Raw genomic sequence first — 22361 nt, forward strand, 5'->3', positions numbered from 1 at the left:
TACTCTGCATAACTCCCCAGCATTTTGTGGAGGCAACTGTTCCCAGTACTGCTGGGGTTCCTTTAAGGCAGGGATCCTCAACGTTGGGCCCCCAGATGTTCTTGGACTTCAACTCCCATAATCCCCAGCCAAAGGCCACTGGGCCTGGGGATTATGGGAGTTGAAGTCCAAGAACATCTGGGGGCCCAACGTTGAGGATCCCTGCTTTAGGGGAAACGGAACTTTTTTTGGCCTCAGAGCCATCTTAGAAGCTGCTCATGGAACTCTGGGAAATGTAGTCTTTCCCAGTGTTTTCCTAATAGAGCTCTATAGGAAAAGTACTGGGAAGGATGACACTTCCCAGCACCTCCCAAGATGGCCCTCAACCAGGCTCAGTTTTTGTTAAGGTCAGTTCTCCCCACACGCATGCACAGCACTGTGAAGAGGTCAGTATGGAGGGAAATGACTATCATAGTGGCCCCCATCTGAAAAATAATGAAGATAATTGATCCAAGGCAGGCCTGCTCAACTTTGGCTCCCCAGCTACTTTTGGACTATGACACCCATAATCCCCAGCCATAGTGGCCAATAGCTAAGGATTATGGGAGTTGTAGGCCAACATCTGCAGGAGGGCTGAAGTTGAGCAGGCCTGACTATAGGGATACTGCATGGTTGTGTTTCTGGAACAGCAACCACACATGCTGTGTGAGAAATTTCTATTGAGAAGGGTGGATTTCATGGCAGGTCTGCTGTCCAAAGCCTTAAAACATTTCACTATTAAAAACTAACTCTGAGAATTCAGAAAGTGTGTCAAACGTTGGATCATTTTATAGAGAACTGTAGACAAAATACAGTGTTGATGTGTATATATGTTTTCATTTAAGAATCTGAATTTGTATTCTGTCAAGGAAAATTTCAGTGAGTATACCGAAGTCCTTGAGCCCACCTAAATTGGTGATTTGGGTTATGGCCACAGTCCTTGTAAATTCTTGAAACTGAAGGTGAAAGAACCACAACGATAGTATTTTGCCTTCTCTTAAAGGGTAATCAGGGTCATATTCCTTGCTAAGATTTAAAGCAGCTGATCTGATGGCAAAGTAGCAATAACCAACACTGGAGCACAGCTTGCTGCTCATGAGTAAGGTTTAGCTTGGGAGAGTGGGGGGCGGGAGGAGTCTTGAGGCTTGCCTTTGTTGACCTTGCATATCTCTGTGAAGTCATTGCATCATGTAGTATGGATGAGGCTAGTTGCCAAAAGGAGGCGGGGACTATGCTTAAATGTACATAGCATTGCCGATTTCTGCAGTGAGCTTCAACCATGTGTGTGATGCAGTACTGAAGATCATCCAGAACTCCTTGGTGCTGTTTTGATGAAAACCTCATGCTAGGAGTACAGCAAGGTTTTCACCATTAGCAGATTCCTAAGAGTCAGAATTATGGTTGATGCCAGATGTGAAAATCTGCTTCTTTAAGTCTGGAACCTATTTTGGTTCTGCTGGGGGTGCATGTTAGCAAAAGTGCAACTGTCCTACATAGGGTTAACACTGAGGCAAAATCCAGTAGGCTATGACATTTGAGCATGAGTACTTGTTTCCTGTTTAATTACAATTAGGGTTGAAAAACCTTTATTGGCTCACTTTTTCTTTTTGAGCAGTTAATCTATGGTTGCTTTTTAAAATACACTTAACATGTCATGTATTACTTTCAAGAAGACGTCAAAAAGGAATCCTGTAGAAGTGGTTGGTTTAGAACTGAACCTGTGTCAATGCCTGAATTGGCCACTTGGCCCTGCATACTAGAATGAGTTTACTTTCACAGTGTCCTTGCAGTAGGCTCACAATCTGTATGCTCTGACACCTTGTATGCCTTTTTAATCAGATGAGAGTATCATCCCTGTTCTTGAAAGAAACCTGGTCCTGAGAAATGGTTTAAATGGAAGGAACCAGGTACTCAGGAGCAGGCACTCCCATTTCACTCTACATTTCAAAATACAGTAACTCTTGTTTCTGAAGGTATAGTGAAATGGGAGTGTCTGTCCAGAGTACCATAGTAACACAAATATTGATGTCATACTTAAGTATAGAACTGCTGCCAGGTTCTGACTAATAACTTTGGATAGTCAGTGTTTTTACTTGAGTTCAAGCAGCTGAGGTGTTTCATTTTAATTGGGTTTTTCTAGGTTTTGAATTTATAGCTTTGATATGGAACAGCAGGTTGCTGCTATAAACCAAAAGAAAAAAAGCAGCAAAGACAAAATTTTGAAGGGCTGATGATTATCAGTTGTGCAACTGGGCATGTACACTGGAGACTGGTGCTTAACGTGAACTGATGGCCATGGTTTTATGTGATGTTGAAATTGGGCAACTTGTGTAGTGGTAACTCTAGTTTGCCCAGTTTGGGCATCATGGCAAATTAGGACTACCACAGATCATGAAGCTGAAGGAGAGAATCTGTGTGCATGTGTGATCCTGCAGCACGTTCCCATCAGCCAAACCATGTCTGGCTATGATGCCTGAACTAGTCCAGAATGTGTCTACAAACTGTTTAATTGATGAATGACATGTGGCTATTGACAGTCAGTCTGTCTTGGCTTGGAATGTCTAAGTGGATAGATCTGAATGCACCACAAGTGCTGTAAACTGTGCAGTGTAGGAGTTAATCTGGAGCAGCAAGTTTGAACAGGATGTCCCTGTAGTGCAGGTCTCTTAATTTATACTGCCCTCTCTCTCATGCCCTCACAGATGGAATGTTAAAAATAGTCATTCAGAAAATGTTCTTTTGGAATTTATCTATTTAAAGTTGGTCCATCTGGGTGGCTTAATAATGCAAGTATGCTTGTATTTGGATTCTGACTAGGCACTGTGAAAGGAGACAAATATAACTTTTTTGCCCTGCATAATTTCTAGTCATAGCTTTCAAGGAGAGAATTCATACTAATTTGTTAGTTGCTGGAACAGCTAAAGATGCATTTTATTTTCTGCCCTCACTAATTTTTTGTGTGATCCTTCAAACACTTGACTAGAATTAACTTTATTTGCTGTGATAGAGCAATATAAAGATCTGCCTTAAAAGCAATTAGTAATGCAGTTGGGTATTTGGTGATTCATGAGTGGCCATTTAGCTTCTTTCATGGCTTAGAAATTTTAAAAGAGCCATAGCTTCCCCAGTGATACATCCTTTCTTCCACATAACCCCTGCTAACTTGGCAAAGAGGCACCTTTTAATGTGCTGATTCTCTTTATTTAGCAGGGGGAGAGTAACTGGCCCTATCCACCCCCAGCACAGGACCTCCAGGGACTGTTGCTGGCGTCTATCTTATGTTTCTTTTTAGATTGTGAGCCCTTTGGGGACAGGGATCCATCTTATTTATTATTTATCTGTGTAAACCTCCCTGAGCCATTTTTGGAAGGGTGGTATAGAAATCGGAAGAAATAAATAAGTTAGAGGAGCAGGTTGTGAAGGAGAGCCTTCCAACAGTGTTTACCAGCCTGTACTATATATTAGAGGCTATATATTGGAGGCTTAACACTGGTAACAGCTTCTGTCAGCATGTAGTTCTTTCCAGTATTGACCATGACTTATTTCACCTTAAGCTCTAAAGATGTCTTTCCACCTTTTCTGTATCTGCATGTACTGGCAGTGTGAACCATGGACAGGTGCTTCACATTTTACCTCTTTGTATAGATATTAGAGCTGTGGTTATTGTGCAGCTTGAGCATTTCACTTTTGGCAACCTACAATAATTTAGCAAGATTTCAGCATTAAGCTGTCTGAGAGAAGACAATCTTATTAACCAAAAGTCCCTTTGCTCTTAACTGCAGCCATAAACCATTGCTTTAATCGCAGAATTGGTTCTTGTGTGGGCAAATAAGGAGTCCAAGCTGAAATAGTGGTGAGGTGTTAAATGATTCTTTTGCATGATTGCTTTGTGATGCACAGTCATTTGTGTTCAAATGATTGCTTTGAACACAGTTCTGTCACTGTGTTGAAGAAACAGGAACTTTGTGAGATGTCATGCACCTTTGAGTGCAAAGAGGAGGCTCTTGGGGCAGTTTTCTTCCAGCCTAGATACAAAAGAAGTTGTTGGGACTACGAACATATCCAGCCAAATGGACTAAATGTTGTGGGGAAGGTAAAAAGAGGATGGAAGCTAAATTTCACAGTCATAACCTTGAACTGTCTTAACCTATTGACAGACCACTTAATTACTAACTGCAAGAAATCTGCTTTGAGTCTGAGTTGTCTCTTGGTGCTCTAAAATGAGACCAGCTACTCCCTCCCTTTTGTGGGAGATAGCCATCTCCCTTTGATTTTGAAAAGGAGGAATTGTCTCAGAAGGAACCTTTGCCTTAAAGCTCTCTTTATCTTGTCCAAGCTGTAACATACATCCTAGAGAGTATGAAACAGACTCAAGTGAACGGCAGTGGTTCCTACCCTGTACTTGACAGTGATGCTGTGCAGGCTGCTACCTCAGCTTGTTGCAACAGAGTGATGTGTCTAGTGATTTCAGTGAATGAACATAAGACTACTGTTTGCTTAATGGTATAAATGGGAAAATGGACGCTGACAGTCTTGCCAGCTGAAGTAGTAAGAGCTTAGAGCATCTCAGCCTTCTAATTTTTTCCCCTCTTCTCCAGGAGAGAAATGCTGAAAATGCTATTGAAGCTCTTAAAGAATATGAACCTGAAATGGGTAAAGTGTATCGACAAGACAGAAAAAGCGTACAAAGGATAAAAGCAAGAGACATCATCCCCGGTGACATTGTGGAAATAGCTGGTGAGATGCTTTGACTCATAACATGTGTGTTTATATTGCCAATCTTCATTTATAAATATATTCTCTTCAAGGTTGCATATTCCTATTAGAATAGTTCACAATGGATCAAAGCATGTGTGTGCGTACCCAGACACATGTACACATACTTGCACAACTCTTCTTTGCCAATGAGTAATGAATAATCACCAGTTCTCTAAAAAGGAATTAATTTGTCTCCTTCCTTTCATTTGAATATATACTGTCAACTTTGTCAGCCCTGCATGTTCATGTAGCTTTGTTTCCCACTCTTCTGACCCCAGGACCAGATGTGTGTTCTAGTATTTAGCATATAAAATTCTCACCAGACAAATCATATAGGATACCATTTCTTTTCGTGTTTCACGAATATGCTTTGTGTAGCTTAATGAAAAGATTTCTAGGTCTAATATCACATTAAAACCTGTAATTTTCTAAATTGCATTCCTAACTTCTATCCAAAATTTCTGAGCATGCTGACAAGTCCGCTCCAGGAAATATAAAATTTCTATTTTAATTTTATTTTTCCAGGATAAAGGATTGCAGGTGTTGTATACTAGCGACTCATTAATGTCAAACAGTTCTCTTGTAAAGTAACACACAAAATGAAAATGAAAAAGTTTTACCTTCTATACACTTCAATTTCTTAAAACCATATGTGTCCACCAACATCTTATGTCCACATTTTTACTTGTGCTATATCATTGGAATTTCAATAGAATCTTAGGTGTATTGTACATTATCTGATTCCTCAAATTAGTTTTGGTTGGTTCTTTTAATTGTGAATTTTCCATTAATTTTATTAGCTCTATTGGTATTCAAACCAATATGGTCTTTGATTAACTTTGATATGTCCATATGTTAAAACACAATTATTCCCAGACATTCATATACAGTAGGCCCTCGATTATCATGGGTTCTCTATTTGTGGTTTCAGCTACTTGCGGTTCAGCAATATACCTGGTTTCAATTATCACAGGGGTGAATGTTGTCCATTTGTGGTTCCTTTGCATACATTTTGCACTTCCAGTAGTATTTTTGGCTTGGAGGCATTTCTGGAGACGGTGTGGAGACATGTTCGTATGGGATTGGGACATGTTTGTGTGGAATTAAGAGGGTTTTTTGTGTGTGTTGGGGGCCATTACTGGAGGAGCTGGAATGGCCAAGGTACAGTGCTGTACTTCTGTCTTATTTTTGTTTTTTCTGGTAATTTTTAGTACTTTTTCATGTACTGAGGTTCATACCATCCTTCCCACAGGAACAACATTTCAATTATTGTGGTTTCAGCATTTGCAGTGGTAGTGCAGAAGGCAACCCTGCAATAAGAATGCTTCCTGTATCTCTAAATGCCACATCTTTTTTCTATTTTCTCAGTTCTCTGTTGCTGCAGCCAAGGACATCTCCATGGGTTATACCCCTCCCGAGCTCCTAGGCAGGACAGTTCTGATTTGCTATTTAAAAAGAGAACGCCTACTCAAGCCTGAGGGGGATAACCCCACCCCAGTTCTTTCTGTCCTCGTAGCTCCAGGCAGCATTTTAATCTATCCTCACTAATTCTACTTATTCCTACCAAATCGCCTTTTCCAAACTTTAAATCTTTATTCAGACCTTAACCTTTATTCCTCCTCTATCTGCACTTATAAAATACTTTTTAAAAAAAACAACTGCCACCTTCTATCGTTTCTCTTCTCCCTCCCCTTTTCTGTCTGGCTATTTTATTGTGCATGGAGCACGCTGGACGGTACAGGATAATCCTGGTACCAAAGGGGAAGGGACTGAGAGAAGGCTTTCCAGGGGAGATGCGACCCTTTGGGGCTCCACCACCTCCCTTATCGGTTTTTTCAGCATCTGTAACGGCCGCTTGGAGCAGCCCGTGCCGTACGCTGCCGGGACCGCAGCTAGTCTCCCACCTTCGGGCTGTGAGACTTGTAGCTCAGTGGCCCGGCACGCCTTCCACTCTGCGCCGCCAACAGTGACAGGAGCGCTCAGAGATCAGGGCACAACTCAGAGTTTGTCATCCAGGCCGGATCGAAGCTCCCACTGCCAAATCTGCCCCTCACCTCTGCAGAAATAAGAGCTTTGGGTGCATTGGCAGGGACAGGCGCAGCGAAAATGGTGGCCCCTATACCCCACAAAATGGCGTGGGCTACAGAGTGAAGCCCCATTTTGGCGGGAAAGGAGCTGCTCAGCACAGAGGCCAAAGATTCTTCAAGGAAGGCTCTTGATGACTAGAAGGGAGATAACGGGGGACTCCTGGGAGCTGAAAAAGGACCAGGGGGCTGCTGGGGAATAATCCCCAGCCAGGTCCGTCAATGATTCCCCCCCGCCCCGGTATTACCTAAGGCAGTTCCACCTGAGTGGCAGGCCTGGTTTAAAAACACAGTCATTGATACAACCCATCAGGCCAGGCCTCACAAAAGAGAAAAAAGATCAAAGAGAAGGAGGAAGACTTATTATTCTACTGATAGCTCCTCTTCCTCTGAATCTGTCAGGCCTCATCCCAGAAAGGCAACTAGCAAAAAGAAACATCTTAAACAAAAAGGGTCAAAAAATTCAAAAAGTAAATCTAAGACCCTGCATTCCTCTGAGGAGTCTGAACAAGAGTCTGGGGATCCAGACGTAACCCTAGACTGTTGATACCCAAAAAACCAAAGATTTGGGACAAATCCGGTCACTGATTGTGAGGCTGACCCTGAGGAGGAAGTAGTTAGACCTAGTGAGGACAATCAAGATCCTGATACCATCCCTCACAAGGAAGAGGGCGAATGGTCGTGGGGGGAGGACACTGAACCTGCTAATGTCTCTCCGTGCTTCTTTGTGTCAGATGACTTTAACCCCCTTATGACAAGGGTTATTAATGCAATAGGGTTGCAAGCAAAAGCGAACTCAGATTCTGCCCTGTCTGACGAAGGGGACCTGGTTTTCCCCAGGTCAAAGCCTAGGGACATGCTTTTACCCATCCCAGAAATGTTTACTGAAGCAGTTAAACAAGAATGGTTACTGCCTGCCACAAATAGAAAGCCAATGACTGTGGCTAACCTTTTTTATTCCTTTCAACAAGAGGCAACGGAAGTGTTGAAAACTCTTAATGCAGATGCTCCCATAGCACAACTAGTGTTTGGACTGTTGGTCCCTATAGATGGGGAAGTCACTTTGAGGGACCTTGCGGATAAAAAGGCAGAATTGGCTTTTAAAAGGATCCATGATAATTCTTTGTTAGCCACGTGCGTTGCTGCATCGGCTTCCATGGTGGCAAAGGCATCCCTCTTATGGGTGGATGACCTGCTTAATGAACCTCCATCTGATCCCATCAAAATGAGGCAATTGGTAAAAATACAGAAGGCCCAAGCATTCGTGGCTGATGCAACCGACTCCATTGCTGCATGCCCTTCTCACCTGCCTTTAGCAGGGTCTGCTACTTTCCTCTTGGCATTCTGGAAATTCACCCATCGAAGTTGAAGCTTCCATCCCCTTTGCCCCTCTGGGACTAGAACTTGCCTTGCCTGTGGGTGGATAGCGATTTCCCACAACTGAAAACCTGCTGCTCATGCTTTTGCGCGCGCTCAGCATCTTCCCTGCTTGTTAGAAATGTTTCTTGAACCCATGCTGTGGCATTGAATTAGTACTTGTGAACCTGTTTACTGTTAAGACGCAATGTGCTTAACAGGGTGCTCTCCAGAATCATTCAGACCTGTGGGAGTTCTGAAATTAACTTCACACCAGGTGCAATCCTTGTACCCCTGGATTACATGATCATGCTAAGCTTGTGCTGTTGAGAGATCTTGTAATCAAATCACTGCCAGGTTTCTGCTCATCAGCAGAATACATCATCGTGCAACTCCACTTTCTCAGCAGCCTCAGTGCTGAACTGGAGGAGGGAAAACAGATTGCTTCCAGAGGCTCAAACTTGTTGCAGCAGACAGCTGAACTGACATGAAGTTACCTTAATAGAAAGGTGACTTTTGTAGGAGCAATTATGTTTTGTCGTGTGGATACAGTATGTAGATCTGGAGTTGCAGCTGTAAATGGAATTGTACTAGCTAATCAAGATGTTGGTATTCCTTGATGTTAACATGCATAGTGACCTATGCAGGGAGTAAACTGTCTGACTTTTCCAATAAGGCTTTGGTATGTAAAATTGATGTGCTTCCATCAATATGCGGCTTTATCAAGGGAGGATGTATATATTTATGAAGGATCTAGCATGTCCCCTGCTGCTTGGTTTGCCTTCACTTCAAGGACAAGATGCATAGTTCAAAGTCCTGTTAATAGCTGCTGACTTCTCACAGCCAGCTGGTACCCCTTTGCCATTGTATCATATAGTGGCATTGTGGTGCTGTGGGTGTTCAATAGTCTGTTTTTGGTTTTGTGTCTTTTGCCTTGCCAGTATGTTTACATTAATGTAGCTTTGGTCCCTTAGAATATTCTAACGGTCATATTCAAGTAGACTTATTTGCATGTAAAACAGTCTTCTGGCACAAGTACTATAGCATGAACTTTCTGTAGGCAAGAACCTATTTCATCATCTGGCCAAGGTAGAAATGAAATTGTATGTGCCCTGAAGGGGATTATGCTGTTTACCTGTTGGAACACAGCGTCGGACACTTCCCTTGTGTGTCCCCCTCCACTTTCCCAAGTTTAGGTATCTTTGTTACTCTGTTCCAGTTTCCATCTTTCTCATGTGTTTTGAATAACTCTGTTCAATGTTATGGGATCTTTTGATTACACGATTGCTTAATTAGCAGGCATCTACATGTAATGTGTCAAGTGGTATTTAATCTGCAAAAGCTTATTTTCAACTGTTGTGGTCAAAGTGAGATGAATCTCATGCTGCTAACTTTCTTTTTGAGATGCCTTTGTGTGTCTGGTGCCCTGAGGACAGAATATGCATTAACAGGGGCTTGTCTAGCAGAAAACCTGTATTGAATTGTATAGCCAAAAGCTTGTTTTGAATCTTCTCAACTGCATATCGCTTGCTTCTTTATTCCAGACTTAAAGATAGTGGTAGGTGATTTCAACTAGCAGTGATGGATGATGCTAGCTCAAAGTTGGCAAATAATTATGCTTCACTTTGCCTGATTCAAGTTACACTGCTTATATAACAGATTATTCTGACAAAATTATACTCTTCTACTGAATACCAGTAACTTCCATAATAGCCACAACCACCCTTGGATGAGAGTGTAGAGTTTTTAGAACAGCCTTCCACACGAACTTGGACATCTCAAATAGTCCACGTGGTTAGAATGTTACCCATTCACCAAGTAAGTGACAGTGGCCTAGCTAAAGTTTCTGGGCGGGTGGTACAGATGCTGCGTTGCATAGCTAGTGTCAAGACTCAAAGGCGAGAGAGACTGTGAGCATGCCTCTGTCACAAATGTAAGCGTATTGGATGGCCTTTGACATGGTGTCGGCAAGAAGAGGACCATGTAGGGAAGCGACCAAGCACTTGATGCCGGGGTGCATATCTGGGCATGGAGTTGTAGGCAGTGTGCCAATGACACTTGTATGTTCAGGCAGTTCACCTCACTGTTGACTGGCATAAATAGCCAGGTGGCAGTTACTTCCCATGTCTCACTAGTGCCTTATGTTGAGATGTGCTTCATGTAGACTTTTCAAGAGAGGAGACACTGATGTATAGTCACTAGCCCTAAAATAAGCATCCCTTTTGTCAAGAAGAAAGCAGGACAGTCTCTTTTCTTTTCTTCTTTTTGCATCTGTCTTTAGCCATCTCTTGCCAAGAAGTAACCGAATAATCCAAAACACACTTGGACTTCCAGAGTATGTAAAGTACTTGTTGAACGATGGATTGATAAAGGACTGTGTTGTAGCATGTTAAGGTTGTACTCAAGCATCTTGGTTGCCTGTGTTACTGTTCAAAGCTTACTGCTTTTTGCCAAGGAGGTACTTGGCACTGATTTTGAATATTCTCTTCCAGACACTTCAAGGGATATGACTTGAATTCTTAACTATGTGGAGTATTACAAACTACCAACTCCACTTATGGATGCATTACTGGCTACATGGTAGAGGCATCCCTACTATATGGAAATGTGGATTAATTCTACATAAGAATGTTTAGGACTGCCCTTAGTTTGCTTGACTAAGCGCTATACTTCTTTCCTATACTTTCGTGTTCTTCAGTAAAAATAAAACGCAAAGAGGCTTAAAAATAGAATCTTGCACCCGTAACAGTAGAAGGCACAGTAGTTACACAATACATGTCAGCATAAAATCCTAAAACACTACTTCTGTGTGTCTGTAGTCCCTTTATTTATATATCTTCTATCATGCAGTCCTTCCAAATTTTAAAAGCTGCTTCGCAAAGTGTTGTAAAGAAATATATCACGTGTAGCCAAATTTGTTGAGTGTTGCTGTTAATGTCGTTTCCAGTCAGCTTTTGATTGTGTGAAAAGACCTGCTAAGGTAGGTGCAAGGCAAAGGTTTATGTCCTGTGCTGCATTTCTCGTGCAGGGTTTTTCAAGAGTTGTAAAACTGCCCTGAGCCATTTTGGAAGGGCGGTATAGAAATTGAATTAATGAATAAATTTCACTGAAATCCGTGATATGGTCCAGGGTTCAAAACAGGACAAAATGCATGTTGTTGTTGTTGTTAGTTCAGTTTCTATACTGCCCTTCCAAAAATGGCTCAGGGTGGCTTACAGAGAAATAATAAATATTTCTCTGTTGTTGGTGTCCCACTTCATAGAAAACTTATAAAGAAGTGGATATCTTTCCGAGTCTGGTGGATTTACCCTTGTGAGTTACTGAGCTATAATGTTCAGAGAAGCTTAAGTTGTCCTTGTGCTCTCGGTTCATAGAATACTTGCGTGCGCGCGCTCTCTCCCCCCCCCCCCTCTCTCTCTATATATTTATTTATTTATTTATTTATTTTTTAAGAAGTTATACTTCAAAGGGCATAATGTTTTTTGTTTTTAATGAACAAAAGGTACAGAATAAAATGCTTGGACATCAAGGTAACTTGCTACTAATGCAGCATGCTTCTTAAGCAAGCTTATTTTTACACAATGGTTTTACGCTAATGGTAGTAATTACTGGTTGCTAATACTTTTCTTGAACGGATGGCCAGAATCGTCTGATGTATCTCAATGTTGATATTGCCTGGTCTTCCCTTCTGGACCCTTGAGCTAAGAGGCTGCCTTTCTGTCACTAGCTATGTAGACTGCACTGTTACTACTGTTTTGTAAATTGTTCTTCCTTGTATTTGTTAAAAGCCTACGCATTCAGCTATTGCTATAATTATAAGTCTCCTAATTATTTTCAACTAATCAGTTGACTACTCTGTATTCATACAGTGATAATTATCTTAACTGGAGAAGTTCAGAGGATCAGCATTTATAAGAGGGTTAAGAAGCTCACTATAGAGCGCTCTGCTGCAAAAATCAATAGCAGTGCTTTATAATCTATAACTGGAAATACTTTTTAAAAAGCCTATTCACAAGTGCAGTGCTCCCCAACAGATTGTCTGTGGGCATCTCTGATGTCATGGTTCTAAAGTCAGTCTAAGCAGGCATTTTTGCTGGAGTGTGGCCAGGGTGCTGCTTGAGCTAGTGAGTGGGCAGGTTAGAGAGGAAATGGTATCTGCAAGGTTGGGTACTTAAAGTTCTGTTTTAGCTTCTCCCAGAGTTGGTTGTTTGGGATGATATTCCATAATTTTCAGAGTGTCAGTTGGTGGGTCTTGTCTGCTCCGTCTGGTGCCAAGGGATGGCTTGAGGAGAGTGGTCAGGCTAGCAGTTCATATAATGGGAAGCAAAAATAACTTTGAATATGTGGCTGGGTCTATAAGCAGATCTACGAACTCAAGCACAAGAACCTTTCATGTGTAGTTGGCTGGATTCATTTTCTTTTCACCCTCTCCACTTTCACATTCTGCGAAACAAATAGTGTAGAAGTATCCTAGGGTGTATTTCAAGATCAGAGAAAATATAGAACTTGGGAAGATCAGCTGTTCAAACCTGTAGCTTAGGATGTTGCAAATGAAAACAAAACTCTGCAGAGAGAGACTGTAAAACAAAGGAAGTAACATACATAGTGACTTTTCTCCCATGTCGAATCTGTGTATTGTACTTTGGCAACAATTACATGTGTGCTGCCCAAATTTCATTGTTCATTTGGATGGTTTAGCTGACTTCTGAACAATGCCATGTTCACTTGGTTGCCATCCTTGCTGCCTAAAACAATTGGCAGCAATTATTGAGGGGTGGGTGGGAAGTGCACATTTTGTACAAAGAGGCTTCTGAATATCAATGGCCTAGTTAAGCAGATTTAACTTTGTTCTTATTTGGGCTCATCAGCTTTTGACTCGCTCAATTTTTGTTGAAGAGATTAATAATAAACCTTCAGAACATGTAGCTCAGGAAACATGCCTTTTTAAAAAAAGTGCTATTCTAAAGAGCAGATGTGTTGTGGCATTCCTATATGTTGAGCTTCAAGTGTGTTGGAATTTGACCGATCTCTATAAATGCCCACTAAAGAATCCCATCTTTTCATATGCCATTGTCAAGTGTGGCAATGCATTTGAGATGCTCAGCTGTTGGAAGTCCCGGTGCGTCCCTGCAGATGGGTGGGTTCCCTCCTGCATTGTGTGCAGTCTTAGCTTGCTGTTTAGTGGAACTGTGATAGCTGAAAAGCAGCTGCTATCACTTGTCTACATATAAACCTCCTCACGACAACAGGGAAGTGCGCTCAAATAGTTTGCCCATTTTTGGCTTTGGTCATTGTTTGTCTTGTACTGTTTTCTCTTGGCTGCTCAAGGGCACAGTGAGTTTAGATGGGTTTTCATTTGCAGTAGTGGAACAGAATGGAAAATGAGCTTATTAGTTTATTAGCCTCTTTCATCTAAGGAGTGGATAGTGCAAGTATGATGCAGCTTGTCTCTCACCAGAGACTCCTGTTGGGCCAGCACCATAATTTTAACATTGCACAAAAATGTGCCCTGTTTTCTTCTCCAAAGGGCACCGGAAGCCATAAATAGTGTGTTCTTGATCATCTGGGAAGGCATTTCTCCTCTCCTGATCTAGGATATAAAGGTTGCAGCCCTTCTAGCTTTCTCACAGCCTCATTCTCCCTGCATGCATTATTGCTGCCAGTTGCATAAGCAGTTCCTCTAGGAATTGGCATTTCTCTGTGTGTCCCTACAGTAAAGCTAGAGGGACCATGGTGCAACAAGTCCATTCTCTGTGACAGGTTCAGTAATTATTAGCTGGTGATGCAAGTAGTACCAGTGTCCTGTTCTTGGGCTTTTGGCATGCTTTTAATTCCCTGCTGTGGTTGTAGCTGGCAGGAATTTTTTCTTCAAACTTCATATGTATGCTACTTTAGAACCACTTAATGAGATGAACTGTAGACCAGTGCACAGAAACTTGATTCTTGCAGTTGCCTCTCTTACTCTAAAGGGCTATATTAGTTGTGCCCAAGGGCCTGAAATTCCCATTGAACATCAGACCCTTGTGTTACATAAATGGCTTGAAATTCCCCCAGCTTTAAAAGGGGTTTGCCATACAGCTTCTGGGCAGAGGTACTGCTGTTCTAGGAATCCAAAGCTATTTTTTAAATTGAGTTTTGTTGTCATTTTTTGATAGAGACAATAGTGAAACTAGAACTTTCTATTATAGCTCAATCATGTAAACCTGGCTATCCAGTATGACAATAGAACCCCACACATTCCAGAACACATGAAATACCATATATTTTAACATGAGAAAGAAAAAGATAGTTCAATCAAGTGGCAATAAAATTGATTTCAACAGCTGAGTGAATTGACTCCATGTCATGAGAGAGATACAGCCAAAAGGGTTGCTGCCAACTACTCTGTTGAAGTAAGAGCTTTTGAATAAATATATGGTCCATAATATACTTTGCTATGTTTATACATGTGTAAAAAGTCAACTGATGGCCATCCGGACTTGTGTTCCTTTGTATCCACAGTCGGTGACAAGGTTCCTGCTGACATAAGAATTACATCTATAAAATCCACAACTCTAAGGGTAGACCAGTCAATTCTCACAGGTAGGTGGCTTGTTTATTCTTAGTGTGGATCCTTCCTCCTGTGGCTGGCATGGCCAAGCATTCCCAGGCCTCCCTCTGTCTCTTGGATCCTCCTCCAGTGGCCTCAGCAGGGGCATGGAGTTTTATTCTGGAAGTGGGGTGGTGGTCTGTCCCTAAGTCTCCTGTCTCCCTTCTTGCTCCTCATGGCTGCCCAGTCACTTGCCCAAGAGATGCCTCAGTCCATCTCGTCCTCCAGCCCCATCTCATTATTGACTGGAGGATTAAATAGGCCCTTAAAATCAGCACAAGTCTTGTGGGAGCCCAAAACCCCAACTCGTGAGACTTTTGGCTCTCCTGAGACTACTCTGCCCTCAGTTGCCGCTCTGCCCAGTCCCCACCCAGAAGCCCTGCACTAGCCGCCCCACTTGTCTTATTTCCCACAATGGCCCTGCTGCATCAGGTGGTTGTGCTGGTCACTGGAGGGGATCTTGCCACCCAGGGAAAGCCCACTCATGGCTGCCTTTTTGGAAACCAGTTGGGAACAAAGTTCTGATTGCAGCACCATCCTGCACTGTTGAGCAGAGCTCTCGAACACCATCCCGGGGAGCAAGAGCAGCTTCCACTGGGCATCTGCGACACTTGCTCTCCTCATTGTCCCTCTGGAGACAGGATTCCTTTTGCTACATAAGCCCTTTGAGAACTTTCTTGTTGAAAAGTATTGGATAAATATTTTTAATAGGTGCAGTGAAAACCATTAAGATATCTTTGCTGGCATTCTTCATAGGTTGTTTAAACTAAAATGTAGTGTCCAAAGTGTCAAGTTTAGTTAAAAGCTGGAATAAGAACTTCCTTTCTCAGTAGACTTTCGTTTGAGTTATTTGGCATTATTGACAGCAGATTCAAAATGTAATGCATTATATGTCCTCTATTGGGCTTGTCTCAGTTATTCCTTGTCAAAAGCCTGCTGTTCATTTATCCACAGGAAATGCTATTTTTCAACAGAAATGTTGGAGAGGAGACTCTTTTGTACTGTGTCCTAGTTGCTGCATTAAGCCTTTTATTTGACATTTTCAAGCGAAGAGTAATGTGCTTGCTTTGTAGAATTTAGGTCAGGTTAAATTCTGCAACTGTTCTTGCCCAGAGAACCAAAAAAGTACATGAGCCACCAGGGTATTAGAAGGCATGGGGAAATGTCAATTTATTGCTTTCTTCTCTGATCAATAGGTCTGTCTGAGTGGCACTAATTTCAGACTTGCAGAAGGTCTTTGGGTAGTTTTTGCAGTATAACATGAGTTGGACATCAGGGCATAGTTTGGCATTTAAATAATAAAGGGATTTAATATTTGAGGTCTGTCCTGGCTTACTATGAAGTATTCAAATCAAAACACGCCTCATAAAATCAGACTTGCACAACAGGGGAAATTCAAATATTGTTTGTATTGTGTCCTCGCCCTTTTCTCTACCCCTACTATACAACAAGCATTTGAGAAGCCTGCATCCAATATAAAGATTGATCCTTCACGTTGTAGGTCCTGTTTGAAAGTTGGATCCCCAGCACAGCATCCCTCCAGTGGCTGTTGCTGGTGTCTATCTTGTGTTTCTTTTTAGATAGTGAGCCCTTTGGGGACAGGGAGCCATCTTATTTGTTTGTTATTTCTCTGTGTAAACCGCCCTGAGCCATTTTTGGAAGGGTGGTATAGAAAGTAAATAAATAAATTTGGGGGTTGGGGTTAGGGTTGTATTCGTAATCAATAAGTGGGTGCTCTATAACAGGATGATTTTGCAAGAGGACAATTTTTGTCCATGGAGATCTGCTGCTGCATTGGAATGAGAGATTTATGTAGAGCTTGCATTTCGATTTAATGGTTTTAACTGTTCTTGTGTAGATGCAATATAATGGGATTGACTTAAGGCCTTCTAAACCTGTAACCTTCTTCTAGGTGAATCTGTATCCGTAATTAAGCACACAGATCCTGTGCCTGATCCTCGTGCAGTGAACCAAGACAAAAAGAACATGCTCTTTTCTGTGAGTAAATCTTGAAATACTTGTTCTGTTTCCATATACTGCTTATTAAGAGCAACTTTGACTTCCCCCTTTGTGGATTTCATTAAACTAGCCTTCACTCATTTTGTTGAGGATAGCTCATCTTAAGAGTAGCTTGGCTATCTAAATAGTTATATTTTATGGAACTAAATGAACCTTTAAAAAAATAAATAAAAACCACTTCCATTATTTTCAAACTTTAGTTGCCTCTACAGCTAGACCTGCATATGCAAAGCTGAAACTTTCGTGGGTGAAGGTGAAAAGGAGTAAAACAGGAAGCCATTGTAAATGTACAGTTGTGGTATTCCAGGAACTTGGACGCTGGAGCCATCTTGAACAGTCAGACCATTGGTTTATTTAGCCCAGTACTGCCTGTCCAGACTGGCAGGGACTCTCCAGGATCTTGGGCACAGAGAGGTCTCTTCCTGTGACTTATTTTAATGTAACTAATCTAAGCAAAAGGACAAACTTATGAGAATAGGAGTAGTATAAATAACGTGTAACCCTTATGGGCTTAGCACCTGTATACCTCTGGGATTGCCTCTCTCTGCTGGTTGTATCCCGTCCTGTGAGGTCTTCTCAGCTGGCCCTCCTTAGTGTCCCGGGCCCTGATGTAGTTCATGGTGCCTGGGCCCATAGGAGGGCCTTCTCTGTGGCCACCGCTCTTCTTTGGAACACTCTCCCCCCTAGATTGGTTCAGCCCCCTCCCTAGCTGCTTTTAAGGCCCTTCTTACCTGTTTTGCCAGGAGTTTGCCCTTGTAATTTATTTTTATTTTATTTTTTTAACTGTTGTTGTTGACCGCTTAGAGTGTTTGGAGGAGGCGGTATATAATAAAATTTAAATAAATAAACAAATGTGAAAACTGTTCAGAAATCAAAGGCCAAAAATCCAAAGTAACTTGTCAAATGGCAATAACAAAAATAGAAGATGTAACAATGAGCTTGTTATGGGTTCTCACCAGGGGTAATTTTAAAGATGGATTATGAATGGGCCAGGAGAGAGGTCAAGCAGCATATCATTGATGTAGAACTGCAGGAGGAGGCTGCTTCTTTGTCTAAGAATATTTACCTGAGGGAGCGACCGCTTAGTTCTAAACCGGCAGACTACTTGTATTCTGTTATAATCTCCAGATTTAGATTGAATGTCCTCCCCTCTACTGTCCTGGAAGGTAGATTTAGAGGTATTCCTTTCTCTGCCTGTCTATGCCCTTGTGGTGCAGGTCAAGTGGAGGCCATCATGCATTCTGTTTTGTATTGTGATTTTTATAGGGACGCTCGTCTTAGTTGAATTTCCCCTTTGTTGGCCAAATTTATAGGGCACTCTGATGATTTTTATTTGAAGTTTTTATTATCCAGTCCAGATGAAGATGTTATCAATACAGTAGCTAGGTACTGCTACATCATCTGTAAATTCCATTCAGATTCTTAGTAATATTTATGTTCCGATTAACCTGTTTTATATTTTTGCTTTGATTAATCTGCTCTTTATATTTTCTGTTTTTTTCTTTACGTGTAGTTTTGCTTTGTATTCTGGTCAATGACTGTAATAAAAATTGGATTGGAAGAGTTTGGCATCTAAAGGCTGAATAATTTATTGCAATATAAACTTCCATGGACTATAGTCTACTTCATCAGTACATGAATTGTTACATATTGGCCAAAACTATAAACAAACTATAGCAAGATTATAATGGTAGAAAACTGTATCAATCATATATGAAAACAGAACTTGTTCACCTATTATATTGTGTTAGCAACTTACCACAATCCTTCCATTCCTTTTTAACTTTGCTTTAGGGTACGAACATTGCTGCAGGCAAAGCCATGGGTGTGGTTGTGGCAACTGGCGTGAACACAGAAATCGGTAAAATTCGTGATGAAATGGTTGCTACTGAGCAAGAGAGGACCCCGCTTCAGCAGAAGCTGGATGAATTTGGGGAGCAACTGTCCAAGGTCATCTCACTGATCTGCATTGCTGTGTGGATCATCAACATTGGCCATTTCAACGATCCTGTCCATGGCGGCTCCTGGATTCGGGGTGCCATCTACTACTTCAAAATCGCTGTTGCGCTTGCTGTGGCTGCCATCCCAGAGGGCTTGCCTGCTGTCATTACTACCTGCTTGGCCCTGGGCACACGCCGAATGGCCAAGAAGAATGCTATTGTTCGAAGCCTACCATCCGTGGAAACCCTGGGCTGTACTTCTGTCATTTGCTCGGACAAGACCGGCACTCTGACCACCAACCAGATGTCAGTTTGCAGGGTATGTTGAATTCACTTACTCTGTTAGCTTGGTGAATGTTATAGCAGATTTATGAATTTGGTGAGGAGGATTGACTGTCCTCTTCACCAAAACCTGCTTCCAAGTTCTGATTTAGTCAACACTTTGTAAATGTTTTTACCAAAAAGCTATGCTTCTACTCTCAGTCAGCTGCCTTTTTCTGTAACCTAAATGGTGTTCACTACACAGTGAACAAAATGTAGGACTTTGTAGGTTTACCGGTACCTTGCTCTGAAATCTGTTTTCAGTCCCAGGGCTCAGCTCAGAGGGATAAAGAGTGTCCTCAGAATATTTGCCCCTCACTGCTGACCTAGGTCCTGTGACAGCTAAGGTGAGACAAAAGTGCTCTTGGGAATGAAAAGGAAAGATTCAGTTCTTTCTGGTTTATAAAAGCCTTCCTGTTTGATTGCTTGGAAATTATTGCCATAGGCAGCTAATTTACAACCCTTGTGGGAGGGGCCATAGCTTGGGATAGAGCATTTGCTTTGCATCCAGAAGGTCCTGGATTCAGTCTCCAGCATCTCCAGTTAATGGCTCTTGGACAGCAGGGTTAGGAAGGACCTCTGCCAGAGTCCTTGGAGAATTGCTGCCAGTCAGAGTAAACAGTAGGGAATGGAATGCAAGATCTGTAGAATATTCTGTCGGCACAAGCTGGTTCTGACAGAACAACTCTGTTCCATCAGAATGTTCCGAGCGCCATCTTGGAATTCAAAATGGTGCTCTTCTGGTCTCTGTGCACATGTGGCAGCCACTTGTGTGGTGGTGCAAATGGAGTCCAAACTGGCACTTGGAATGTTCCAAGTGTTCCGAGCTCGGAACAGGCCCTTCGTTTGGCCTAACATTCTGTTCCGAACTTGGAACACTTGGAACGTTCCAAGTGCGAGATTGGCCTTCATTTGCACCACCACACAAATGGCAGCCGCGCACCATTTTGGATTCTGAGATCCAAAATCGGGCCTGTTCTTGGTGTTCGGAGTGTCCCGAGCTCGGAACACTCGGAGCAGCCCGGTTCACGGTCTGAATGTTCTGACGGTGAACTGTTCTGCACATCCCTAGTAAATGGTGCTGGGCTAGATGTCACCAATAGTCCAACTCTGCATAAGGTCGCTTCATATGTTGAAGCCTGCTAGAAATTGCTGTATAATAACAGCTCCACTTATTCCTCTTTCTTGCAGAATGTTCAGACTCTTCTTAGACACATCTCATTCGGCATTCAAGCACTTTCTAATAACATTAAAGACTGGTCCATGATTGCAGAGATAAAAGTTGAGCAGCAGAGGCAGTGCAGGCAGGCCTAAGTGGTTTCTCCTTTCCCCCTCTCCTGGCAGCCTCTGCCTTTTTCTGTTCATCTCACTTCTGCAACTTTGGATCACATCAGTGTTTCCAGCAGGTTGAGACTGTATTAGATTTGGAAAGCCCAGATGTAAAGTCAGGCACATCATCATGTATTGAAATAGAGCATGGACTAGATTCCCAAAGTCACCTTGGATGCAGTCAGACACTTCTTTTGGAGTAGAGGAGCCAGCCTTGTGTGTGTTCCTCGGGAAAGCTATTTTGAATGCTGATTAATCTTGGTATTGTCGTGTTCCTTAGCAATTAAAGGAGATTTTTTCTACTCTTCAGTCCGTATCTCACTTGTGCTTAAAATTCTACGCAGGAACTTTGTAGGAGCACAAAATAAAATGTCTAATTCAAAATAAGGGATTGTTATTTTTGAAGAGTAATTGATGGATGGTCTTAATAGGCTGGAGTCTTGCTGATTGTACTGCATGACTTCAAATAATTACATTCATGGCTTCAGAGTAGAATTTCAGATGAGTCAGTGATAAATATGTTGATCCTGCTTTGCATCTTGTTTAAAACATGTTTGGGTTGTGTGTTTGTAACAAACCTCTATTTTCCCTTTCCAATTTGCTGTTTACCTCTTTGTTGCTCCCTGGCCTTATTCAGAGTGCCTGTGGGACACAAAGCAGTTGCTCATCTGTATTCTGGAGAAGGTTACCTGCAGGGGTATTGCATAACTGCCCGTCTCCTAAGGAGGCAAAAAATAGGCAGATTCCTTCAGCATAGGAACATCCCAGTCTTTCTCCTTTAGAAAAGAATATTTTGCAGTGCGATATTGGTCTCTTTCAAAGAATACAATGTTTAACTGATTGTATATCTGGGGTGGGGATAGGGTGTTTTTTGTGTTAATGTTGGGTCCATTAGGCAATGCAGAAAAGCTTTAGTTGCAAGTTGTTGGAAGGATGCCTTGGCACGTAAAAGCATTAAAGCTGTGCTTGCTGTATACAAGGAGAGGTAGTATCTCCAGGAAGCTTTTCACAGAAGTAATCCTAGGAGATGGATTTTCTGCATTGTGGTCTGTTGCCAAACTAGCCAGTCCCAACTGAAATGAATTTAAATTTAAGACTTGTACAGAGCAAACCTTGAAGGAGAGTAAACAAAGCCCCTTGAGTGCTGGCCGGACTTTTGACTAGGGTTTGCTCTGGGGTGGGGAATGTTCCATCTTTGCCTCAGGGATTGGAGTTCTTCTCTTTGCACAACTTCATCCATCATCAGCACCCTTCTAGTCGTCTTTTCTTGCTCCTGTCTCTCTCTCTGTCTGAAGCTACTCTCTGTGTGTGTGTGTGTGTGTGTGTGTGTGCGTGCTTGCTCGCTCTCCCTTTCTTTCTCACAACCCCCTTTGCCCCTTGCCACTGCTCTCCGAGATTTCACACAAAGGTCTTTCTTGGCCCTACTTCTCAAGATCCTCTATCCATGCAGCTCCTTGTGATCTACCCATGCTAAATGAATGTTACATAGCAGTGTATGGCCAAGAATGGTAATATCAGATCACAGGGTTATATTCCCATGTAGAAGACTTAGAATCCTGTCACTCAAGTGTAAGTTGCTTTCTAGGAGTTGGGCACCCACCTGAGAGATTCTCCTAATCCTAGACCCACCAAACCACCTGCAAGCGGAAATTACTTGCAAGTCTGAAAAGCTGTTCTCACTTAGAATGGATTCAGAAAATAAACTCGGTTGACTGGTTATTTCGTAACCTGATGCTTTTGCATTGGAATGAACCGATGTGAACTGAACTCAAAATTCTATAGAACAGTTTTTGCGAAGGGTGTAGTGTGGTAGCTGAAGAGGTGTATGGGCAAGAATTGGAAGGAATGTGGAACAGGAGGCCCACCTCCTCCCTCTCTGCATCTCTATTTTTTGATGTCATACAAATTCTGAATTATTGCAGTTGGTTGATTGTAACTCTATGCTGC

The 22361-nt window shown here is 42.1% G+C and overlaps 1 protein-coding gene across 3 annotated transcripts in view; it reads left to right on the forward strand.

Moving 5' to 3' along the window:
- The window catches only part of ATP2A2 (ATPase sarcoplasmic/endoplasmic reticulum Ca2+ transporting 2), a 51258-nt gene that overhangs the window by 13503 nt on the left and 15394 nt on the right, over window positions 1–22361 (forward strand). For all 3 annotated transcript variants that reach the window (XR_008312476.1, XR_008312475.1, XM_053279643.1), the window contains 4 exons: window positions 4617–4755; window positions 14718–14798; window positions 16718–16803; window positions 18619–19083. Coding sequence is in view for 1 of the 3 variants with exons in the window: in XM_053279643.1 (XP_053135618.1) it covers window positions 4617–4755; window positions 14718–14798; window positions 16718–16803; window positions 18619–19083 (771 nt within the window). In the remaining 2 variants the exon portion in view is untranslated. The remainder of the gene's footprint in view (window positions 1–4616; window positions 4756–14717; window positions 14799–16717; window positions 16804–18618; window positions 19084–22361) is intronic.

Source organism: Hemicordylus capensis, chromosome 15, assembly GCF_027244095.1.
Source record: "Hemicordylus capensis ecotype Gifberg chromosome 15, rHemCap1.1.pri, whole genome shotgun sequence".
In the NCBI taxonomy this organism is placed as follows: Eukaryota; Metazoa; Chordata; class Lepidosauria; order Squamata; family Cordylidae; genus Hemicordylus; species Hemicordylus capensis.